This window comes from Podarcis bocagei, assembly GCF_964188305.1.
Source record: "Podarcis bocagei genome assembly, chromosome: 1".
In the NCBI taxonomy this organism is placed as follows: Eukaryota; Metazoa; Chordata; class Lepidosauria; order Squamata; family Lacertidae; genus Podarcis; species Podarcis bocagei.
In genome coordinates, this window is record NC_138125.1 from 8,835,917 (window position 1) to 8,856,011 (window position 20,095).

The following is a 20,095-nucleotide window of genomic DNA, read 5'->3' on the forward strand; positions in this document are numbered from 1 at the left end:
CAACGAAGGTCACGACCTAAATCAGTTGCCCTTGACAAGTCTTAAGGAGGGGATGTTTAATATTTTATTATAGATAGAAAGCATAGTATCATGACATAATTCTTTAATTTTATTTTACAAGGTGGGGCTGCAGCATGCTTAGTATTCCACTTAAAAACAAAAAGCCCTAAGTGGTTTTACATAAGACAATATAAAATATTAACTAAAATACTGATAAATTTAAATGTTAAAACTAAAGCATATTTTAAATGAAGCTTGTGGTGCCGAAGTCATACCTTCTTCCTCTTTTGAGAATCAGGATTCCAGAGCTTGACTTATTGCTAGAGTCTCTTACAGGAAATAAAGAACTTATAACACGTTCTTTAATCAGGTGCCTGTTGATATCCCAGGAACTTCACACAAAGAAGGGAAAAGTTAAAGTATTGCATTCACACATTTGCACCTGCACTGCAGCATTACAGTAAAGGTTAAAGAAGTCCGGCAATGAAAGCAGCATAAAGAGACATAACAGCCATCAAAAAGCTCTAAGAAATGTAACATACAAATTCTGTAGCACTTTGAATATAAAAATGGCCCCCTGCAGGGGTTATTTCGCAGTCTTGTTCATTAGGGCACTGCATTCACTTCAGGCAGGACACAAATCAGAGGTAGGACCCTCACCTTTGAAAAAATCAAACTTGGAATTTGAAGCAGCTTGGCTCCAAAACTGCGGTAGCCAAAACAAGCTGGCTTCGGAACAGTTTTGAAGACTTCAGAGGTCTTCTAAGTTGCTGTTTTTAACTAGTTCGACATGTTTTTACAAAGTCACGCAAGTTGAAATTGAAAGTGCCAGGCAGACAGGAGGGGAACATGTAGGTGTTTCAAAGATAATCAGAGTATTTGGTCAAGAAGGTGCAACACTACCCAGATAAACTTGTGGGGTTATACAGGTATGCCCAAGCTCTGATCTCAAGGGTTGGAAGCTAATGGCAAAGACACGTTCAACACCCCCCCAAGAGAATCTCCCACATAAATGAGCTTTCATTTTATTCTTTATCAGACCAGACCAGGTGAATGAGCCTGTGGGGTTGGAGAAAGGGGAAGAAACCTCCATCCCTTACCTGCTTATCAATCTTGACCAGCCTACTGCTAGTAACAGGAACAAGGATTTATATGTGTATCTTGGTAATCTTTACAACTTTGTAAAGCATGTCAGTATTATCATCTCCCTACTGAAGATGGGAAGGGCGTAGACTCACAGTTCAGTCTTAAGTCATAGTGCCACACTATCTCTTATTGCATTTTATATACAGACAAGGAGCTTCAGAACCACTTTGGTGAAACTGAATGAGAGCATTAATCACCAGTAAGATAGAGGGTAATGCCAGCAATTAAAAGAAAGCAAAATACACATATCAAAGTAAACAGGGTTATTGGAAGCAGCATAGTAGCACAGTCACTTAAGAAAGAAACCGTATTTCAGTGGGTCCTCCTCCTCAAAAGTGAAGGTTGACATTCCAGTATAAAAGGATTCTCCAGAGACTTCTACAATAACAGCATTGTGGTCACCACATTTGGTTTCCTGGGTGAAAAGAAAATGCTTCAGATTAATTAGGAAAAATACACTGGTTTACTTACAGCACAAACATTTGTAGGCAGCATCTGAATACATGTGATGATGTATACATCTAAACTAAAGTGACAATGAAAGAACAGAACAGAATATAAAGCCAGTATTTAAGGCTTAAATTGTTTACATTATGTTTTAAGCAAAAGTGAGACAATTTACTAAAAGTAATGAAAACCATTAATCATTTGGTCCTAATTAATATAATGGCATCTTATAAAAAGATCAGATTTTCTTGGCTTGCTGAGAGCATTTCATCCACAAATGAAGTAACCCTACTCACTTGTGAATGTTGGAAGAATTCAAGCTATCCGACTAAACAAGACCCAGGGCACAGCAAAGCCACCAGTCCATCACATACTTTTTATTTTTCTAAATTACCAAAGATAAATGTTTGGAGCTTGCCTTTATTGCTTTTCCAGTGAACAGGGAACCAGTTGTACTGCTTCTGAAGGTCCTGGTCTGGTTCAGCTGAATGAGTCCTTTATGGTATTGTAGAGCAATGCGAGCTGTCACACCCGACCCGGTAGGACTTCGGTCAACCTAGTTTGGAGAGAAGCAGACGTGTTTTAGCTGCATCATTCAGAAATGCAACAAATGTAATTAACGACTTTTACTTTTTTAAAAGGTGCACGTGCCTGAATTATGCTATTCAATATTAAAGAGAGAAAGTGGGCATGTGCACCCAGAAACTTAAAAGCTACCTAGAACAAATTTTCCCAACCTTTTTCTGACTGTGGCCCCCTTCTGACTTTCTTTCCTGTCTCTCCCCATGGGCGTAGCCAAGGGGGGGGGCAGGGGACAATTGCCCTCCCTCAATAATTAAAAATCAATACAAATCTGAGGTTCTGCCCCCCCCTAATAAAAACCTGCCCCCCTAACAAAAATCCTGGCTATGCCCATGCCCCCTCCCCGTCCTATTGGTAGAAAGGTAGCTCTTTAAATATTTTGTTTGTACAATTACATAGAATGATAGGAACATAATGAAATATTGTTAAAGCAGAAAAACATAGAATCATGGAGCTGAAAGGAACCCCAAGGGTCATCTTTCTAGTCCAACCCCCTGCAATGAAGGAAACTCAGCTAAAGCATTCATGACAGGTGGCCATCCAACCTCTGCTTAGAAACCTCCAAGGAAGAGTGCAGAACCTCCTGAGGGAGATCCATCTTCCATGTACTATAAAAAGTAAACAACACTTATTTGACCCGTTATTTGACACAGAGGGGAAAACCTACAGATACAGTCCAAAAGGCACACAGGGAGTTCTGTATATATGGGAGAATTTTAAAAAGCAAGTGATCCTCACTCACCTGGTGCAAAAAGTTGGAAGTTGCCTAGCTCCACAACAGAAGCCTAGTCTTTCTTTTTTCCTGGCCAAGATGGTAGATACATTTCCCCATCAAGCATCATCTGGGTCAATTTGTCAGGCTGGGAAATATTTTGTTTCTTTCTCGATTCACTTAATTTGTCAATCAGATCTTGGACTTTGTTTCTCAGTTCTATGTTCCTAGCTCTATACAGCTCCTAGAGTGTCTCAGAATTTAAGAGCTGTATAGAGCAAGGAATGCCGAATTGAGCATCCTACAGATATGCTGCCTTTTCCTTTTCTCTACTACAAATATAAATTGGGAACCCCTGTGATGAAAAGGGTAAAGGTGGAACTTCTCTTGCACAGTATTCTCTACCTGTGCATCTGCAAACACACATATGTTGCTTGTTGGTTCATCACTAAATGCATCTTTCCCATCTGTCAGGATAGTCCCATAAATGAAAGCCGTGTCTTCAATCTCAGGATGGTGAACTTTGAACTAGAAGAAAACAGAAAATGGCATCAGATAAATGCAACAAAATAGCAATAATATAATAAGGACCTCACAAACTATGTGCTCATCTAGTATTATTATTAAGAGGATGTGCAGCTCAGGAGAAGGAATTGACAGTCTCTTTGTAGTAGTGGAACCACGTGCTTAAAGACCATCTAGATCCCATTGCTCCTAGCTAGCAAAGCCAATGGTCAACAGTGATCATAATTGCAGTCCAAAACATCTATAGGGTGTTGGCTACCCCTGGTCCAGGGGGTACAATATGCCTTTAGGCCAAGTTTGTACAGATGTTAGGAGGCTGCTGCACTTATTTTCAGTAACCTCCCAATGAGAAAACAGCAGCTTCCATGGAATTATCATTGAGGATATCACAGTTTAGTTTCTGCTGGAGACTTTTTTTGGATTTCACACACACACACACACTGAACACCCCAGTTCCCACTCTCAACTGCTCCAAAGCATCTCACTATATGAACAGCAAATGACTTTTAGATACTGAAGAGTGGACAAGACTGCATAAATCTGTTTCTAAGACAAAGCTAGTCAAAGTGATTTCTGTCTAACAAAATAATGTATACGTTATATTGACAGGATTATGGAAAAAGATTAGCTGCCAACAAAAAACAGGACTTTGATATTTTTTAACAATCAATGCATGATTTGTATCAGCTCCATTTGGAAGAGAGAAAACGCAGTCACAATATTATGCAGTCTGCCAATCAGGCTTGTAAACAGTAACTTGGTAATCTATGGCAAGGAAGACTTGCTTGCAAGTGAACTTGCAGAGAGGCATAACCACACTGGTTTTCTTTTGTTTTACGTTACAAATAACTAATATAGGCAATATATGAACAAGTAGATTAGTAATTTAAAGACATTTAACTCATAGATTTATTTACAAATATAGAAATAATTTACCGTATTTTTCATTCTATAAGATGCACCAGACCATAAGACGCACCTAGTTTTTGGAGGAGGAAAACAAGAAAAAAAATAATTCTGAAGCCAGAACAGCAAGAGGGATCGTTGCGCAGCGAAAGCAGCGATCCCTCTTGCTGTTCTGGCTTCTGGGATAGCTGTGCAGCGTGCATTCGCTCCATAAGATGCACACACATTTCCCCTTACTTTTTAGGAGGGAAAAAGTGAGTCTTATAGAGCAAAAAAAATACGGTAGTTATATTGTACGATACAGAAAAATGTGACTATACCTGAGCCTTTACTGCTTCAGTTACTGCAGATGCTGCATCTACTAGATCCCTAATCCTTGAAGAAGAAAGATCAAGTCCCAATCGATCAGCACTGACAAATGCATAGAAAGTGCCACCATATCCAACATCCACAACCACTTTTCCATAGCCAGGAACATCAACTGTTAAATCTAATAATGAAGAAAAGGACAACGCATTACTGCAAATAATTTACCTTTTCCCTCTGTAATCTGTTCTGACATCCACTCACCCCCAAAAATAGTGCCTATCTACCTATTATGGTGACAGTAATATCAGTTAAGAATGCTGAAAAGCAGTCTGGTAACTAAAGACTAAGGGAGCAATGCAAACCCCAGATCTGCTGGGATGAGCGAGGTATCTGGTTCAACTAGCCTATGCTGGCATAAGCACATTCCGGCTCATCCTGAGAGATGCCAGCATAACTCCCTCAGGACAGCATAGCTGGCTGAGACCTATGGCAGCAGAAACCCTGAAGAATGGGTGTTCTGGGGGAGAGACTGGACAGGGGGACTTATATCGGGGGACTGTATCCTAATCTGGCAACCAGCAGAATTTACACTGGAAAAACGGTGGAATAAGTCAATCTCTATAAAGGTTTGTCTTTCCTCTACCAGGCTTAGGCCAATTCAGGCAGTTAGTAGCCTTGTTACTGAACAGCTTAGAATAGGGTTAATTTATGCCAGCTTAGTTTAAACCAGTTTAAATTCTGGCTTCCTATAGTTAGGTCTGCCCCTTAAGAGTAATTAATCGAGCACCAGCCATCAGAACATTTTTACCATCCTGCAAATTAACATACAACTTCTTTTTCAGGCAGCACAACAGACACAGAAACAATTAGGATCCCCCCAGTAACTTAAAGACTATTATTTGAAACAAGTGGGACAATATTGTCCTATTTCAATTGTTCTGTCTGTGCAAACATTGCTTGCTATATGGAATGATCTCCCCTCCCCCTCCCCCCACCGTGTTGTTCTGGGGTTCTCCCTACCCGCAAGAACTGATGGGGACACAGAGGGCACGCAGAAGATCAGGGGGAAGCCCTGTTGTGCTAAGATGACTTGTGCTGGTTCCCAGTAGCACGACTATTTAGTTGAATCTGGCCCAATATATCCTTGCCTCCTACCAGGAGAGCTCCTGTTCAAGGTTCCAGCCAGTTACTCTCTTCTTTAGCAAAGTCCATTTCATTCCTCTCCCTTTTCTTTTCCAATGATCAACACTGCATGACTACAGAGCATGATTTCACTGGGCATGCACTGGGCTAATAGGGGGGTGTTATTTATTTTTAAAAATAAACTGCAAACATAGTGTCTCAGACAACAAAACGTACAGCTCACTAGAACATTCATGAAAGGAAGTGTCGTGCAGATAGGTGTTCTTTCCAAGATGCAAAGTTAGAGCCTGGGGAATAGCAGAAAAGAAGGTTAGTCATATTTGTCGATTATCTAGCATGCAGGGTCAGAATAATAAAAAGAAGCATATTCCTACAAACCTGACCTGACACCTACTTTTTGTGCAAATCTACACATTTATGAGCCTTGTTATCAGTTAAAATTGAACTACTGAGGTTTCCCAAAAAGGATCCTGGGAATTTTAACTTTAGAGAGGATACCAAGAATTATATTAGAAGTTCCTGCCCACACCCGCCTTCACAGAACTATAGCTTTCAAGATTCCTTGGGGAAACCAAGCTTTTATTTGAAGTCTTAAGTGGAGGCAAGTCATTTGCTATTGCGGAACTATTCAGACCATGAGAGAATTCATGACTTCATTTAGATTCTCCCCTGGGAACTAAATAAGAAGTTCATTCTAAATTTCTCCTACCAGTTATGGGATTGTGCGGTCAGAATTTAGGAGAAAATGTGGTTTAAAAAAAAGAGGATCCCATTTAATTAAAGCTAATTGTCATTTTATGTTACAGGTAGGTAGCCGTGTTGGGTCTTCCATAGTCAAAACAAAATTTAAAAAATTCCTTCCAGTAGCACCTTAGAGACCAACTAAGTTTGTTATTTTATGAATTGTGCAATTAACTTGCTGATTCATGCAAGAAGAAAATGATACTTGATCTCCATCTCCACTCAGTGTGATAAAAAAGTAGTTAAGTGCTTCATACCACCCAGGGCTCCTTTGGCACAGAGGGTGGGCTATAAATTAATTAAATAAATAAATAAAACAAATAACGCTAGTGAACAAAATATACCTGAAACCACAGCAAGGCAATTATGTATGGAAACAGAGGGGAAGCCCACTTTAGGTATAAAGTAGAGCATGATGTACCTGTAGCTGTAACAGTGGAATGAGAAAATGACCTGCCTTGCAAATCAAGGAAAGCCACACAATGGCTTTCTGGGACTACATGATAATGGTGGCTCCCAGAGATGATCTCACACCCACTTTGCTTCTCGTCAGGTCCTGTAACTCAGTCCAGTGCAAATCAAGGTTTGGCTTAGCATGTTGTCCAAACCCAGGATTGTGGATAAGCTCTCTCTTCTTAACCATGATCTGTAGCCAAGAACAAACCTTAAGGAGAGAGTTTAACCAAGATCCCAATGACTGAGGAGGGGAAAAGTGAGCTCTTACCTGGGAGCCAGTGTGTTTGCACTAAACCATAGTTTGGTTTGGTTATGTGAAAATGCGGCCAATGCAGATGTACCTAGTAGCCAATAAATATGACAGAACAAATGGCCAGGACATTTGATCGACCTACAATATAAGTTGAATATATGCTATATGGTAATTTATGGACCTAATAGGTATCTAAAGCTATTTGTCACTGTTCTTGTATGTAGGTTTTATTTTATTTGTTTTTTATCTTATATTTTGGAAATGTACATCCAGATTTTTTTGTCCTTTACATTTTTTGGGGGACCCCCAGGAGAGTGGGGCCCTAAGCTGTAGGTACTTAGCTTGTAAGTAAATCCGGCACTGCCCCTTCCAGCTTGTGAGATCCTATGATTCTATGTTTCACACACATGCTTTTGGAGAGGATCCCTAACTTGGCAGAGGGAGATGCCCTGAAACACAGGACAAAAGCGCGTCCATACAGGACGCAGCGTTTGACATGGAAAGACGGGACAGTCCAGGCGGCAACGCTGCCCCCTACCGGTGGCGGCGGCGAAGGCGGCGACGCTGTGGAAGCGGACTCGGCTGCCGCTGCGCTGGCCGTCCCAGGTGGCGAAGGCGGTGACGGGCCCGCAGGGGCAGTGGATGACGACGGCGGCGGCCTGGTCGGGTCCCGGAGGCGGGCAGAGCCCGTAGTCGAGGGCGAAGCGGGCGAGGCAGAGGACGGCGTGGCCGCACATGGCGCTGCCGCCCTCGTTGTGCACGAAGAGAGCCCCGAAGGCGGCGCCCGGCAGCTCGCTGGGCACCAGCGCCGCCCCGTACATGTCGCGATGCCCGCGGGGCTCGTGCATCAGCAGCCGCCGGGCCGCGTCCAGCTCCGGGAGCTCCAGGAGGAGGCGGCGGCGGGCCAGCAGGGGAAGGTCCCGGGGGGGCTCCAAGGGGCCCAGGCCGCCCGGAGGAACCACCCGCAGCGGCTCCCCGCCCGCCTGCATCTCCACCGTGAGGAAAACGGGGGAGCCGGGCGCGCGGGGAGGGAGAGGCCGGGAGGGCCCGGCTTGGGCCTCAGGCGACGCCATGACCGTTTAACGGTTTTTTACCTCACGCTGGTTTGTAACGGACGCCGCCCGCCCAGGCCCCGCCCTCCGAGCAGGCATTGGCTGAGGGAGAGAGAGGAAGGGCGGGGAGAGCTTGTCCGTTTATGGGCCGTTGGCTAAGCCTGTCAGAGGTGCACGCCCGGGATTGGGGAGAGAAGGCGACCGTCACCGCCCACTAACGCACACCGAACGGGCATTGGCTGAGGGAAGTGCCCGTTTAAAGCCTATTGCGACGGGCTGGTCAGGTTCGCCTGTCCAGGATTGGTCTGAGGGGCAAAGGTGGCAAAGCTGCAGGAGGCATAAACATAGAGAAAGAAATAGAGTCACATGCACCTAATTGAATTTTTTGTTGCCCTTCCGGGTTCGCTTCCATATGCTTCTCCCATTTTTCTTCTGACGCCATGGCGTCTATTTAATTTATTTATATGAAAAAGATTATATCTTGTTTTTTTAAAAAAAATATTACCACAGCTGGACTCCTTAAACTGCTTATAAATGAAGAATTTAACAAGGATCTAGGACCTGACCGCTTACTGAGAAATCACATCAGGCGGCGTTCTCCTCATAGAAATGCTGCGGGAAAGAGCGAACTTCCTTGAAGTTCACGTGCGCCGCTCTTCATTTTTCTAGCTCTACTATGAAAAAGAGCCGAACATAATAGACCACGCCCCCTCCCCGTTCAGTCTCAGTGCCCAATGAAGAGAGGAGCTTAGTCCGTGTCACGCCCCGCTCGCCACCCAGAGGAGGTCCCGAACGCGACCGCCCCGCCTATCGGGGGCGTGGCTGTGTGAAGCCGACAAACCAATCAACGAGGACTGGCGGAACCCGAGAGGAAGTGACGAAAAGCCAGCTGCTGTCGCTGTCTAGAACCCGGATGGTTTTTGGGGGTGACTAGGTGGAGATGGGTGAGTTTTGGGTGCTGAGTTTATTACCTTTCCCCAGGTGAGAGGGGCTGTTTCTTCCTGCTGGGCAGCTGACCAGGCCGGTTTCTTAGCTGCAAAAGCAAGCAGCCTTCCAGTATCCTAAAAGCATAGCTAGATAATAGAAATATAATTCTTTATATAATGTTAAAGGGGAATGGAGGTGGGGAAGAGATATTTGTTGCATGTCAGCTTTCGTGGGCTAAAGCGAGGAAGCGTTGCCCTCAAGGGGGCAGAGATGCTACAACTCCCCTCAGCCCTGGTCCTGTTGGCCAGGGAGGCAGAAGTCCCAACAGCATCGGGGGGGGGGGGGACCGAGGTTGGGACAGGCTGAGTTCTAAGTTCCTGGAAGGGAACCTGTGGCCTTTTAAATTTAGCATTCCAACTCGTCAGCTGGCATACTGAATGGCTGTGGATGATGGGAGTTGCAGTTCAGCAACATGGGGGGGCGCTGCTCTTGCAACAACAGGAATAGTAATAATTGGTGGTGGCGGTGATGACGACAACAACAACTTATGAGCCCATAAGAAGCCCATAAGGGTAGGGTATAAAGGCTGTAAAGGAACATATTTTATGGCCCAGGCTTCTCTCCCCTTTCCTGTAGATAGGGACCCCCCCCCCACGATCTCAGATTTTCTGTGTCAGATGACAGCACTTCTAAACATTCCCTTTCTCTGATGTTGGAATAGTTTTGAAGTGGAAGCTGTTGCATGTCTGCTTTCCTGGTTCTGCGTTCCGTGATTAGGGGGCAAAAGCTAACTGAAAGCTAGTAAAGCAAGATGTTTGAAGGTATTTGCGTGCAAACTGTTATTTTTATTTTTAAAATGTATCTATTTTTTATTATTATTAAAGATAATAAAAATAAATAATAAAACATTATTATATTACTGTATTAAAGATTTCTTGGTTTACAAAAGTATGTGCAATGTCTCTTTTTTCAAGTGTGCAAACTGTTATTAGCTTACAAGTATCTCCCACTCTTTTGGCCTTTTTATCTTTTGTATAAGTTGTAGATATTCAGCCAGATTGCCTTGGGCTTTATTGTGGAAGAACAGCAGAATTTATAAATGGGACTGAAATTCATGGCGAATGTGGGGTAAGTAGAGGATTGTGAAAAGACACTTGAGTATTTGAAGCTGGCACAGTATAATGTTTTAGCTACTATTATCCAACCATTGGTGGGTTTGGCTGGGGAAAGGATGGCCTGAGCTCATCTTGGGCTCAACGAAACTGCTTGTCCTTCAAATACAGCACATTATTCAGTCCTGTTCATTTGTCTGCATCCCTTTCCCAAGCCATTTTGTGTGTGTGCAAAACGTTAATAGATATCTTTATAAAACGATATGTGATTAAACTCTCCAGGTGTGTCCAAGAGGGCAAAGGACAGACGCTCACAAAATCTGTCGGCCATGTATGGGATCTCCAGAACGCTACGATTGGCTTTACCTTGGCTTTATGGCAATGCTTCCTCTGATTTTGCATTGGTTCTTCATTGAATGGTATTCAGGGAAAAAGAGGTAAATGTTTCCAAAGCCCTGTTTCAAACAAGAAACCGAATGTAACTTTTGAATCTAAAGGTGCACTTACCTTGCCATTGAAGGTGCTGGGGAGGAACCAACTACTCTGCAAGTTGGAGGATTGTTTACCTGGCTTTGGGAAGGCAGCACAAGGGCTCTGGGATGCTAACAGCCCTCATGCCTCCTTCCCTAATTTAGGTGTCTCGCTTACCTGGCTTTGGGAGGGTGGTGAGAGGGCTCTGGGATGCTACCAGAGCCTTTGTGCTGCCTTTCCAAAGCTGGGTATAGCCACGATCAGAGTTGTGCATGGGTGAGACGGTGGGAATAAATAAATGGAGTGGGTTTCTTCTGCTCTTCTTTTATTTATTCTCTCCCACCCACTCAAAGCTACTGTAATGGGAATTGGGGTTGCTTGTGCGTAAACTGCAAACTGCTCCAAGCTGGTTGTATAGCTACACCTTTCCCTGGTTTGATAGCCCTTACAACGCGACTGTCTCAGTCACTGGCAGAATCGGTCAGTGGGTGTTTCCTAAACTTCCTCCAACATAAAAATTCCTTGACTCCAAGTCTCCTCCTAGATTCTCTGCGCGGAAGCTTTCTGCGCAGCGTGGGCGTGCCAAGCGGAGGTCCGGTGCTCTCTCCGCTGATTTCACTGGAAGAGTCTCGGAGCCTCCCCTTTCTCCCTGGTGTCCCCTGGATTTCCTTCCCCAGCGGAAGCTCTCTCTCTCTCCTTGCTAGTTCCCTCCCCTGCATCATTGGAGCGTCTTACCTCTCCTCTCGCCTCTGATGGCAGTTCCCTGACAGCTACAATTGCACAAGTCTAATAAGATACAAATTACCTGTCCTGATTCCGATTCTTTCCCCTCTTTCCAGCTCCAGTGCTCTGTTCCAGCACATCACTGCTTTAATCGAATGCAGCGTGGCAGCCATCGTTACTCTGCTTGTGAGCGACCCCCTGGGCTCCTTGCATATCCGCTCCTGCAAGGTGGTGATGCTTTCTGACTGGTACACCATGCTCTACAACCCGAGTCCTGATTACATTACCACTATTCATTGTACCCACGAAGCAGTCTACCCTCTGTGAGTATCTTTTCTATGGCCTTGTCTGTGAGATTGCAATTGTTTTGTAAAAATCCCCACCTCTTAACAGCTGTTCCCAAACAGGTAATCTTGGTGTCTTGATCCTGTGTTACAGGTCATCTATGCATGCTTACTTAGAAGCAAGCTCTATTGATGGGAATTACTCCCACCCTTATATAGTTGCAGTGGGGTTTTTTTTACTACTCTACCCATGTTTGCTAGGTCAAACCATGGCTTAGAATGAACGCATCGGCTCCTGGGGAGGAAATTGCATCTGCTTTGCTCCTCCTTGGTCATTTCAGCTCCATGCTGCAACTAAGCCAAGGTCTGGGTTAGCATGTCATCTGAACCTGGGATCATGCTCAGAGGAATCATGCAATTGTACAGCTGGGATCCCAATAATCATCTAGTTCAACCCCCAACTGTTCCCGAAACCCAAGATCGAACCAGGGACCTTTAGAGCTTCAGTCTAACGCCCTCCCAACTGTGGTTAAGTCCCCTCCATAACCACAACCTGTAGCCAAATTTTGTTCTTGGCTTAGCTGCTGTGCCATGCTGAGCTAAAGGGACCAGGAATAGAACAAAGCAGGTGTGATCTCCTCTCTGGGAGCAAACACATTTAAGCTGTGCCAGTAAGCCATACTTTGACATGGTGAACTTGCCTATGACCAAGAGGAATGGTTAAGCCCTTCCTTCCCTGTCGCTCATGGCTCACGTGACTCTCCAGGGCAATGGAAGAAAATGAATGGGAATAAGACGCTACTGTGCATTCGTGCTGGAGGGAGAATAAGGATAGGAAATAAGATAAAGAGGAAATTATGCAGATTGCCATGACTTGAGGTACAAGACCTCCAGGGCCTGGATTTGTGGGCCAGGAGGGCGTAAGAAAGGAGACAGTGTTGATGTGAAGAAACAGCATCATAGCAAGGATTTTGCATAATGGGGGGGGGGGAGGTATAGAACTTGTGGCATATATGTGTCTTGTGTTTATTGGCCATATTGAGTGAGGTGTGAAGTTTTTGGCATTACTGTGCTCTGATATAAACAATTCTCTCTTCCAGCTACACCATTGTATTTATATACTATGCCTTTTGTTTGCTGTTGATGATGATGCTTCGGCCCCTTTTGGTGAAGAAGATTGCTTGTGGGCTAGGGAAGTCTGATCGATTTAAGAGCATTTACGCAGCTCTCTACTTCTTCCCGATCCTAACTGTGCTTCAAGCAGTTGGAGGCGGCTTGCTCTGTAAGTCATCTTTATTTTCCACCCCCTCACTTTCCCCTCTGCACAACCGGTAGAACAAACCAGGTAGTTGCACCTAACATGCAAACCAAGAACTATCGTTAATGGCTTCCAAACAAGCCACATTTGGAAGCTAACTTTCAGTTTAATCTGGCATGTTTGGAAGCTGTTAACCATAGCTCATACCTACCCTGGATTATTAAAGCAGGATTTGACTGTCTGAGTGTGGCAGCTGCCTAAGGACCGTTTCACCTTGTGAGCTGAGCACTGTTCATACCACTCACTTTTGTGTGTTTTTTTTATAATGATATTTATTGAAAAAAGAATTTTTTTAAAATTACAAAGAAAAAAGACAAAATTACAAAGACAAAAGACAAAAAAACAAAAACAAAAAAACCAAAACCATCACTTTCAAATTCTCCACTTTCTTTACCTTCTTTCCATGACCTCCTCCTCCTCCCATCTCTTGTATCTTAATTAATAATTGTCACAGCAAACCCTTTCCATAATTCATAATATTCTGTCATTACAATACCTTACTCTATTTTCATCTAATCTTATAAAAAACCTTAAAACTTAAATCTTATTTTTACCAGCTTCTCATAACCATTACCTTTTTACCTAATTCTTTAAACATTTTTACAAGAGCCAAGTAATTTCATTTCAACATTTTTCCAACATTCATAAAACATTACTGATGATTAAAAAAAGAGAATAAAAACAATCCAATCTTCTTCCAGCGTCCCCTCCCCCCGGTCCTGGGATTGTCAGTCCTTTTTATCCCATTAGTCTGGCACATTAACCTGGTGATCTTATATCCGAGGCCTTCAAATCTCTTCCATGTCCCTTCCGCAGCCCTTCTTCATATTTTCCTTTCACTCGTGAGAGCTCCAGCTTGGTAGTGTTTTTGACCCTTTTCAGCAAATCAGCTCCTTTCTCATAGTCCAGACTAGACTCCATGTGGTATTTTAAGACATGTTTCAAATTCCCTCCAAGATTGAAAGTCCCAACAGCTCCAAACTTCTGACGGCCCATTGCCAGACTCGGAAAGTCCAAACATCCCTGCATAGGGGGGTCAGTCCAACCCCCCCCCCCCATTTCCAAATCAATCCAAACTTTGTCTTTCCAAATCTGGTTTTTTCCAAGTTCATTTGTCGAATCCAAAAGCTCATTTTCCTGCTGGGCCAAAAGTCCCTCCATCTCTGGCGCCCAAGATTCTGCAACATCCTCTTCTATCATCTGCTCTGTCAGGACACACTCCTGTTTAAGTTCCTGGGTGGGCTCCATATAATTTCCCACTACCTGTTCAAATGTTCTGGCCGCATTAGTCATCAAATCCGCCTTCTGACTTAACTTATCCAATATCCAATTATTTTAGAGAAAGCACCCAACAGTGCTTCTGATAACACTGTCCTGCAAGGTCACAAGTCCTTTTCCCACGGTTGTATTCTGTGGCAGCTGCAAGCTCCCTAGAATTGGTTACAATTTCACAGTTCCCCTCTAGGGGGGGAACTTCTGGTTGTTCTTTCTTTTACGGACAATAGCAACAAAGTTTCTTTTTAGATATTTTGTCAATATTAGTTCCTTTAAAATGCGAAAAGAAACAATGGAATCACAATGTTACTCTTCTTTTAACTATCTGTCAAAAACATTTGTCTCTGGTCAATGAGCTTCAAAACGTCAATTCTGACACCCCGCTCCAGGGTCAGGACGGTGGAAAGTTACTTTACTTTAAACTCACTTCTGCAGGTTTAAACAGTCCAAAAAGATCCCCCTTCTTCTCCTGCTACCGAAGGGGGGTTCAACAATTTTAAATGGTGAAAAACCAATAGTTTAAAAGTAATTTTCAAAGCTCTAGTTTACATTGTCTTTGCTTTCTTCTGACTACAAGGAAACAGAAGGCTGACTTCCTGTTTAGACCTTCTCGTTTCAGTGCCAAATTAAGATAAATTTTTAAGTCCAATTCCTTTCTAATCACCAGTTCTTATTTGAAGTCCAATTGTTCAATATTTGAGTACTCACGGGTGATTACTTTAAATGCCAAATTGTCCCAGGAAAAAGGCAGCGCTCTCTGGCAACGGCTGTGCGGCTTCGCTCCACGGAAATAGCAGTTGACTCACAGCACCGCGCCACTTCCCCCTCTTTGTTTCGGAGCCCGTTAGTGGGTTCCTTTGCGAGTTGGGGGGGCGCTAAAGGTGCCCGCCGAGTCCCACGGTCACAGGCTTCATCCGCCTGTGATTTCTGAAAGGGTCCCCGCTTCGCCACAGCGGAAAAGACCCGTTTCGCGCGGAGCTGGTCCCTCCGGTTCAGAGGGAGTCCGCCATTGCTGATGGCGCCACCCCGGAAGTCCCCCATACCACTCACTTTTGGTTACTACAAGGATACAGAATTTTATTATTTCTATCCAACCTTTGCCCCCACTCTGGCACTGGGTAAAGTCAGGCTGAGAGAACTCAGTGGGACTTGCTTTTGAGTAGGCATGCTCAGGATTGCACCCCATAACAACTATTTATAGCTTCTGCATGACTGGTGCGGTAAAATTGTGTTGGTGTGTCAATGTAATGTACAACTGTTTTCTTCCAGACTATGCTTTCCCTTATATCATCATAGTGTTATCTCTCGTCACCCTGGTTGTGTATCTGTCAGCTTCCGAAGTAGATGTAAGTAAAACAGTTTCATTTAAAAATATATACTTTTTAAAAAGTGACCTACAATGAAGGGAGAAAATGGAAAACAGAGGAAATGGTCAGCAATAAGTGATTGAAATTCCTATTCCGGGGATTCCGCTCTCCCACCCCTGCCCTGGGTTGGCAAAGAGGTCTATCCTGCCATTCTTTAATTGTTTTATCTTCAAAAGCCTGAGACAGCTAAAGTCTTTGTTCACACGTTCTACACCAGAGAGGGAGATAACCTGTCTTCTTGTTTAGATTGGGGGGGGGGGGCTCTGATCAGCATTCTGAACAGTCAGTATATCAGGAGAGGCTTACGAACTAGCTGGTTACCATCTCATACAGTCAGGAGGAAACGCAGCCATAGTTATTGCATAAGAATCCTTCCTCGTCAGTACTATTGCCTGGCTTTTCAAAGAAGCTGTTCCCTGCCTGATGTCGCCCGACTATTTTAATCTTTAGCCAAGGATTTCTGGGTGGGGTTGCACCAATTGTTAAAACAGCAAATGCAAATAAAGAGTGAACGACAAAATAATAATCTTACACATGGTGCCAAAATGAAAACAGGGTTGCTATCAGGTGGGTCTCTTGAGGAATGAGCATTCCACCAGCAGGATGCTGCTATGGAAAAGGGCTTAAGCAAAGGCATCTGTAACTGCTGCAACTGCTAAGTGGCTTCTTTTAAAGGAGAGCAGCAACTGTTAGTGCTAAAGAGGATGGGTTGGTATTGGCGAATGTGTGTGCCTGCTTCCCCTCCTTCAGAGAGAGTAATGAACAGTGGACCCTCTCCTGCCTTTCCAGTTAGGGGGTTGTTTGTTTCATAAAATTTGTACACCCCTTGATTGTCAAAAGAAAACCCTCAAAGCAGTTCACGGAAAAAGATAAAATAAAATAATCAGTATGAAAAATTAATTAAGATTTAAAACTTTTTAAAAGTTGAAATAGCAGTGGATTAAAACTTGTGCCAACGTTCTAAAGATGTGGGCAGGCTTGTCTGGACAAAAATATTTTTAGCAGGTGCCAAAAGGAGCACAGTGAAAGGGCCTGCCTGATGTGAATGGCAGGGAGTTCCAAAGTGTAGGCGCTACCACACGAAAAGACCAAGTTATTACAAATGTGGAACGGGGTATTATGTGGCACCTGCAATTGTGCCATTCCCTTCCTCAGAGCTCTCCCAAAAATATGATAAAGAGGGAAACTAAGAACGGCTTAGTTCAGATAACTCTCTCCACCAAGAGACAAGATAAAAGGAGAGGCTTCAGAAGGCACCTTGATTTCATTCTGCCCCTTTCTGAAATCTCTGCATTAGCCTCAGACGACGTCTGTGTGAAAACTAACGGCAACATCTTGTCTCCTGTTTTGCCAGACTTTCAAGGATCTCCTTGTCAGGAAGAAAAGGCTCATTGTTCTGTTCAGCCACTGGCTCCTGCACGCCTACGGGATCATCTCCATCTCCAAGCTGAACAACGTCCACCAAGACTTGCCCCTGCTGGCTTTGGTGCCGGCACCTGCTCTATTTTACTTGCTTACTGCAAAGTACACGGATCCTTCGCGGATACTCTCCGATGGAGCAAATGGACGTTGAGCCAAGAATCCAGCGCTGTAGGCTGAGGTTCTCTGGGGCCCAGCCATCGTTCCCCTCTTATAGGAAGCTGTCAGTTCTCTTATCAGCCAGCTTTCAGGTAAAGTTTCTTTAGGATCAAGGCTTAGTCCCCCCACATCAGCTCGATTCTATCCTCCTAAGCAACATCTGGATGCACCTGTGCATGTAATGCCTTAGAAGTGTTCCATCAGCCACCCATTGGTGAAGGATCAAGGCCCGTCCCCTGTAAATATGTTTATTATTTGCCCTTGCTGTGCGAACGTGAAACATTTTGTACAGTGTATCTGGAAACAGTGTAACTTTTATTTCTGAGTGCAGTATTTTATCGCGTCTTTGAAGAATGATATGTAGAAGAATAAAGCTCAGTGTTCCGACTTCAGTCCACAGCTCTTGCAGTCTCTTCATTTCTAGATAAGAGGTTTGGGAGAACAATGCAGTTGTTATTATTTTTATTAATATCTGTTTGTAGCAACACTTTGATGCAGGGTGGATAAAAATTATTTTTTAAAAATCAGTTTTTTAATTTAAATCAGATTTTTTTATTTCAATCGCATTTTTAAAATAAAATGCTTTTGGGGGGGGAATCTTTTTAAAGATAATCTTCTATTTATGTTACACTATAGTCTAAAGGCTATTCATCAGGAAATAAGGATTTGTTTAAGTTTTTCATGTGTACTAAAACTCAGTTAAAGGTTTTTTTTTATTTTAAAAAAAATGTTTGATCACATCAGTGAACAAACATGGATACATATGTGTCAGAGCTGCTTCCAGGTCCCAGCTCACAGAGGACCACGCTAGCCGGTATTACTGTACAAAAGTCTTTATTGAGTTACAAGTTCCATTTTCAAGCCGCAGCGTGCAGCTCTCCGTCTTAGAAGCTAGACCGGCGAAGCTCCGTCTGAGTCTCCGCCTCCTGTACACCAACTTAATACTCTAGCCTTACTCCACCTCTTCCGTCTTTCCCTCCTCCTCTGGGTCCCTCTACCCCCGTGGTCTCTTCCTTCCTGGACTCTTCTGACGCCGACCCCCCGGACTCTGCTCCCTCTTTGCGGCGGGCTTTAGGACCTGGCTCCCTATCCGGACTGCTTACTGTGCCGCCTTCCTGTGCATTTGAACTTGGCGCACGCGCGCAGCCTTCAACCTTCCTCTTGACCGTTTCCTCGCTCCCCGATGGAGGTGTGGCCAATCCTAACTCCTGCCTTCCCGCTTGCGGCGAGCCGCCAGCTCCCGATGCCTGCGACCCCTCCCCCCTACTGTGCTCTGGTGGGGAAGCTGGTCCCGATTTCCAACTGCTGCTCTCTGAGTCTCCTCTGGTCCCTTCTTCCTGGTGTGTCCCCCTAGGCGCCCCCCTTGTTCTGACCACTGGCGCCCCTTTCTGTGAATCTTCCGATTCACTGGAAAGACTCGGAGATCTCGGGCCGCTGTCATCGCTCATATTTCCTTCGGATTCCTCCCCCTCGCTCTCTGTTTCCTCCCTTTCCTGTGCCTCTGCTCCTGAACCCCTGACAATATGCTATAATGTTATTGTTTTAGTTAAATACATTGTTTAAATTGTTAAGGAAATGATTATTTTTCTCCTTTCCATAAAGTACAGCAGAAAACTTGTCCAAACATAAACTTATTAAACCTGACAATAATTTCATAATTATTGGTCTACGTATTTCTAATAGTATAACCAAATCAGAAATTTTTGATATAACTGTAAAAACTACTCTGAAAATTTATTATTCCAAAAATGAAACCTTCATCTGGTTGTAAATGTTAAGATTATACCAGCAAGAATGAGTCTTTCTGTAAAAAAAGAAGATGATTTAAATCAAGTCTTACGGACTAGTGATTTAAATCGTGATTAGGAAAATCTCCCAATTCACGTCAGCCAATTTTGCAGAGGAAACATTTTTGTGGGAGATCATGCTCTTGCAAGCACCTACCAGGTTTTGCACCTTGCTTTCCCAGAATAAATGTTTTACCTTTGCCAGAGCAAAAGTTCTCTTATAGAGCCACCTATTACTATTTTTAATTAACATTCTGTGTCAAGGTAATCCAAATTTTGCAGTAGAGAAACCTGAAATCTTCAATCCCTGTATTATGTGTTCCCCCTACCTCTGACCATTCGCAAATAGGTACTGTCAATCTTGGGCTTCCTGCTGCAGGAAAGGTAGGCTAAGAAGGAAGGATATATGCGGTCACAGGGCCTTTGTGATTACTGTTCAGATTCCTGCAACTAGCAAAAAGAAAGGGAGAAAAAGAAAGAATGAAAAATTAAAGCACTTTTTGTGTGTTTCCTTTTCCTTTCTAAGCAAGTTTATTAGGGAGTGGGAACAGAGAGAACGGTGTTGGATTGTTGTGGCTATCAGAGTTATCACTCTCCGCTAAGCAGAAATGCTGACTCAGCAGCATAAAGAGATATGGTTGACTCCCCCACGCTGGCTTCTCCCCTGTACGTGTATGTGTGTGCTGATTCCTGGATGTAAGAAGACTACTTGATGATGATGCAAGACTGCAACCGGAATAAAGCCCTACTGGAAATACAGCTTGACTCCTGAATGTCTCATGTAGGGTTTCTGTAAAGGTAAAGGGACCCTTGACCATTAGGTCCAGTCGTGGCCGACTGGAGTTGCGGTGCTCATCTCGCTTTATTGGCCGAGGGAGCCGGCGTACAGCTTCCGGGTCATGTGGCCAGCATGAATAAGCCGCTTCAGGCGAACCAGAGCAGCGCACAGAAATGCCGTTTACCTTCCCGCCGGAGTGGTAC

The 20,095-nt window shown here is 43.9% G+C and overlaps 3 protein-coding genes across 7 annotated transcripts in view; 1 reads left to right on the forward strand and 2 right to left on the reverse strand.

Annotated features, from left to right (window-relative positions):
• JKAMP (JNK1/MAPK8 associated membrane protein) overlaps positions 1-17,719 on the forward strand; it is a 53,299-nt gene extending 35,580 nt beyond the window's left edge. Inside the window, exons 2-8 of one of the 4 annotated variants that reach the window (XM_081194051.1) lie at positions 9,930-10,020; positions 10,239-10,327; positions 10,594-10,748; positions 11,622-11,828; positions 12,890-13,071; positions 15,652-15,728; positions 17,104-17,719. In XM_081194051.1, the coding sequence (XP_081050177.1) occupies positions 10,011-10,020; positions 10,239-10,327; positions 10,594-10,748; positions 11,622-11,828; positions 12,890-13,071; positions 15,652-15,728; positions 17,104-17,322 (939 nt within the window). In that variant the 5' untranslated portion in view covers positions 9,930-10,010 and the 3' untranslated portion in view covers positions 17,323-17,719. Of the gene's footprint in view, positions 1-9,214; positions 9,254-9,563; positions 10,021-10,238; positions 10,328-10,593; positions 10,749-11,621; positions 11,829-12,889; positions 13,072-15,651; positions 15,729-17,103 lie in introns of those variants that run through there. The other 3 variants (XM_081194053.1, XM_081194050.1, XM_081194052.1) reach the window with 3 other exon arrangements.
• On the reverse strand, positions 42-8,308 carry L3HYPDH (trans-L-3-hydroxyproline dehydratase). Its single transcript, XM_081193818.1, has 5 exons — positions 7,759-8,308; positions 4,639-4,808; positions 3,293-3,415; positions 2,012-2,149; positions 42-1,561 (listed from the first exon to the last, which is right to left on the reverse strand). The coding sequence occupies exons 1-5, from the start codon at positions 8,291-8,293 to the stop codon at positions 1,436-1,438; spliced, it is 1,092 nt and encodes a 363-aa protein (XP_081049944.1). The 5' UTR covers positions 8,294-8,308; the 3' UTR covers positions 42-1,435.
• The window catches only part of CCDC175 (coiled-coil domain containing 175), a 38,408-nt gene continuing 35,936 nt past the window's right edge, over positions 17,624-20,095 (reverse strand). For both annotated transcript variants that reach the window (XM_081191962.1, XM_081191963.1), the window contains exons 20-21: positions 19,444-19,564; positions 17,624-17,747 (exon numbers count right to left, since the gene is read on the reverse strand). In XM_081191962.1, the coding sequence (XP_081048088.1) occupies positions 19,544-19,564 (21 nt within the window). In that variant the 3' untranslated portion in view covers positions 17,624-17,747; positions 19,444-19,543. The remainder of the gene's footprint in view (positions 17,748-19,443; positions 19,565-20,095) is intronic.

What these genes read in the sequence shown, in the direction of transcription:
- L3HYPDH (XM_081193818.1), bottom strand. Translation starts at nt 8,293, where the DNA reads ATGGCGTCGCCTGAGGCCCAAGCCGGGCCCTCCCGGCCTCTCCCTCCC. An exon ending in CTGAAGCAGTAAAGGCTCAG is followed by an intron (nt 3,416 to 4,638) that starts GTATAGTCACAT and finishes GTTTTCTTCTAG; the next exon opens with TTCAAAGTTCACCATCCTGA. An exon ending in TCACTGGAAAAGCAATAAAG is followed by an intron (nt 1,562 to 2,011) that starts GCAAGCTCCAAA and finishes CTTTTCACCCAG; the next exon opens with GAAACCAAATGTGGTGACCA.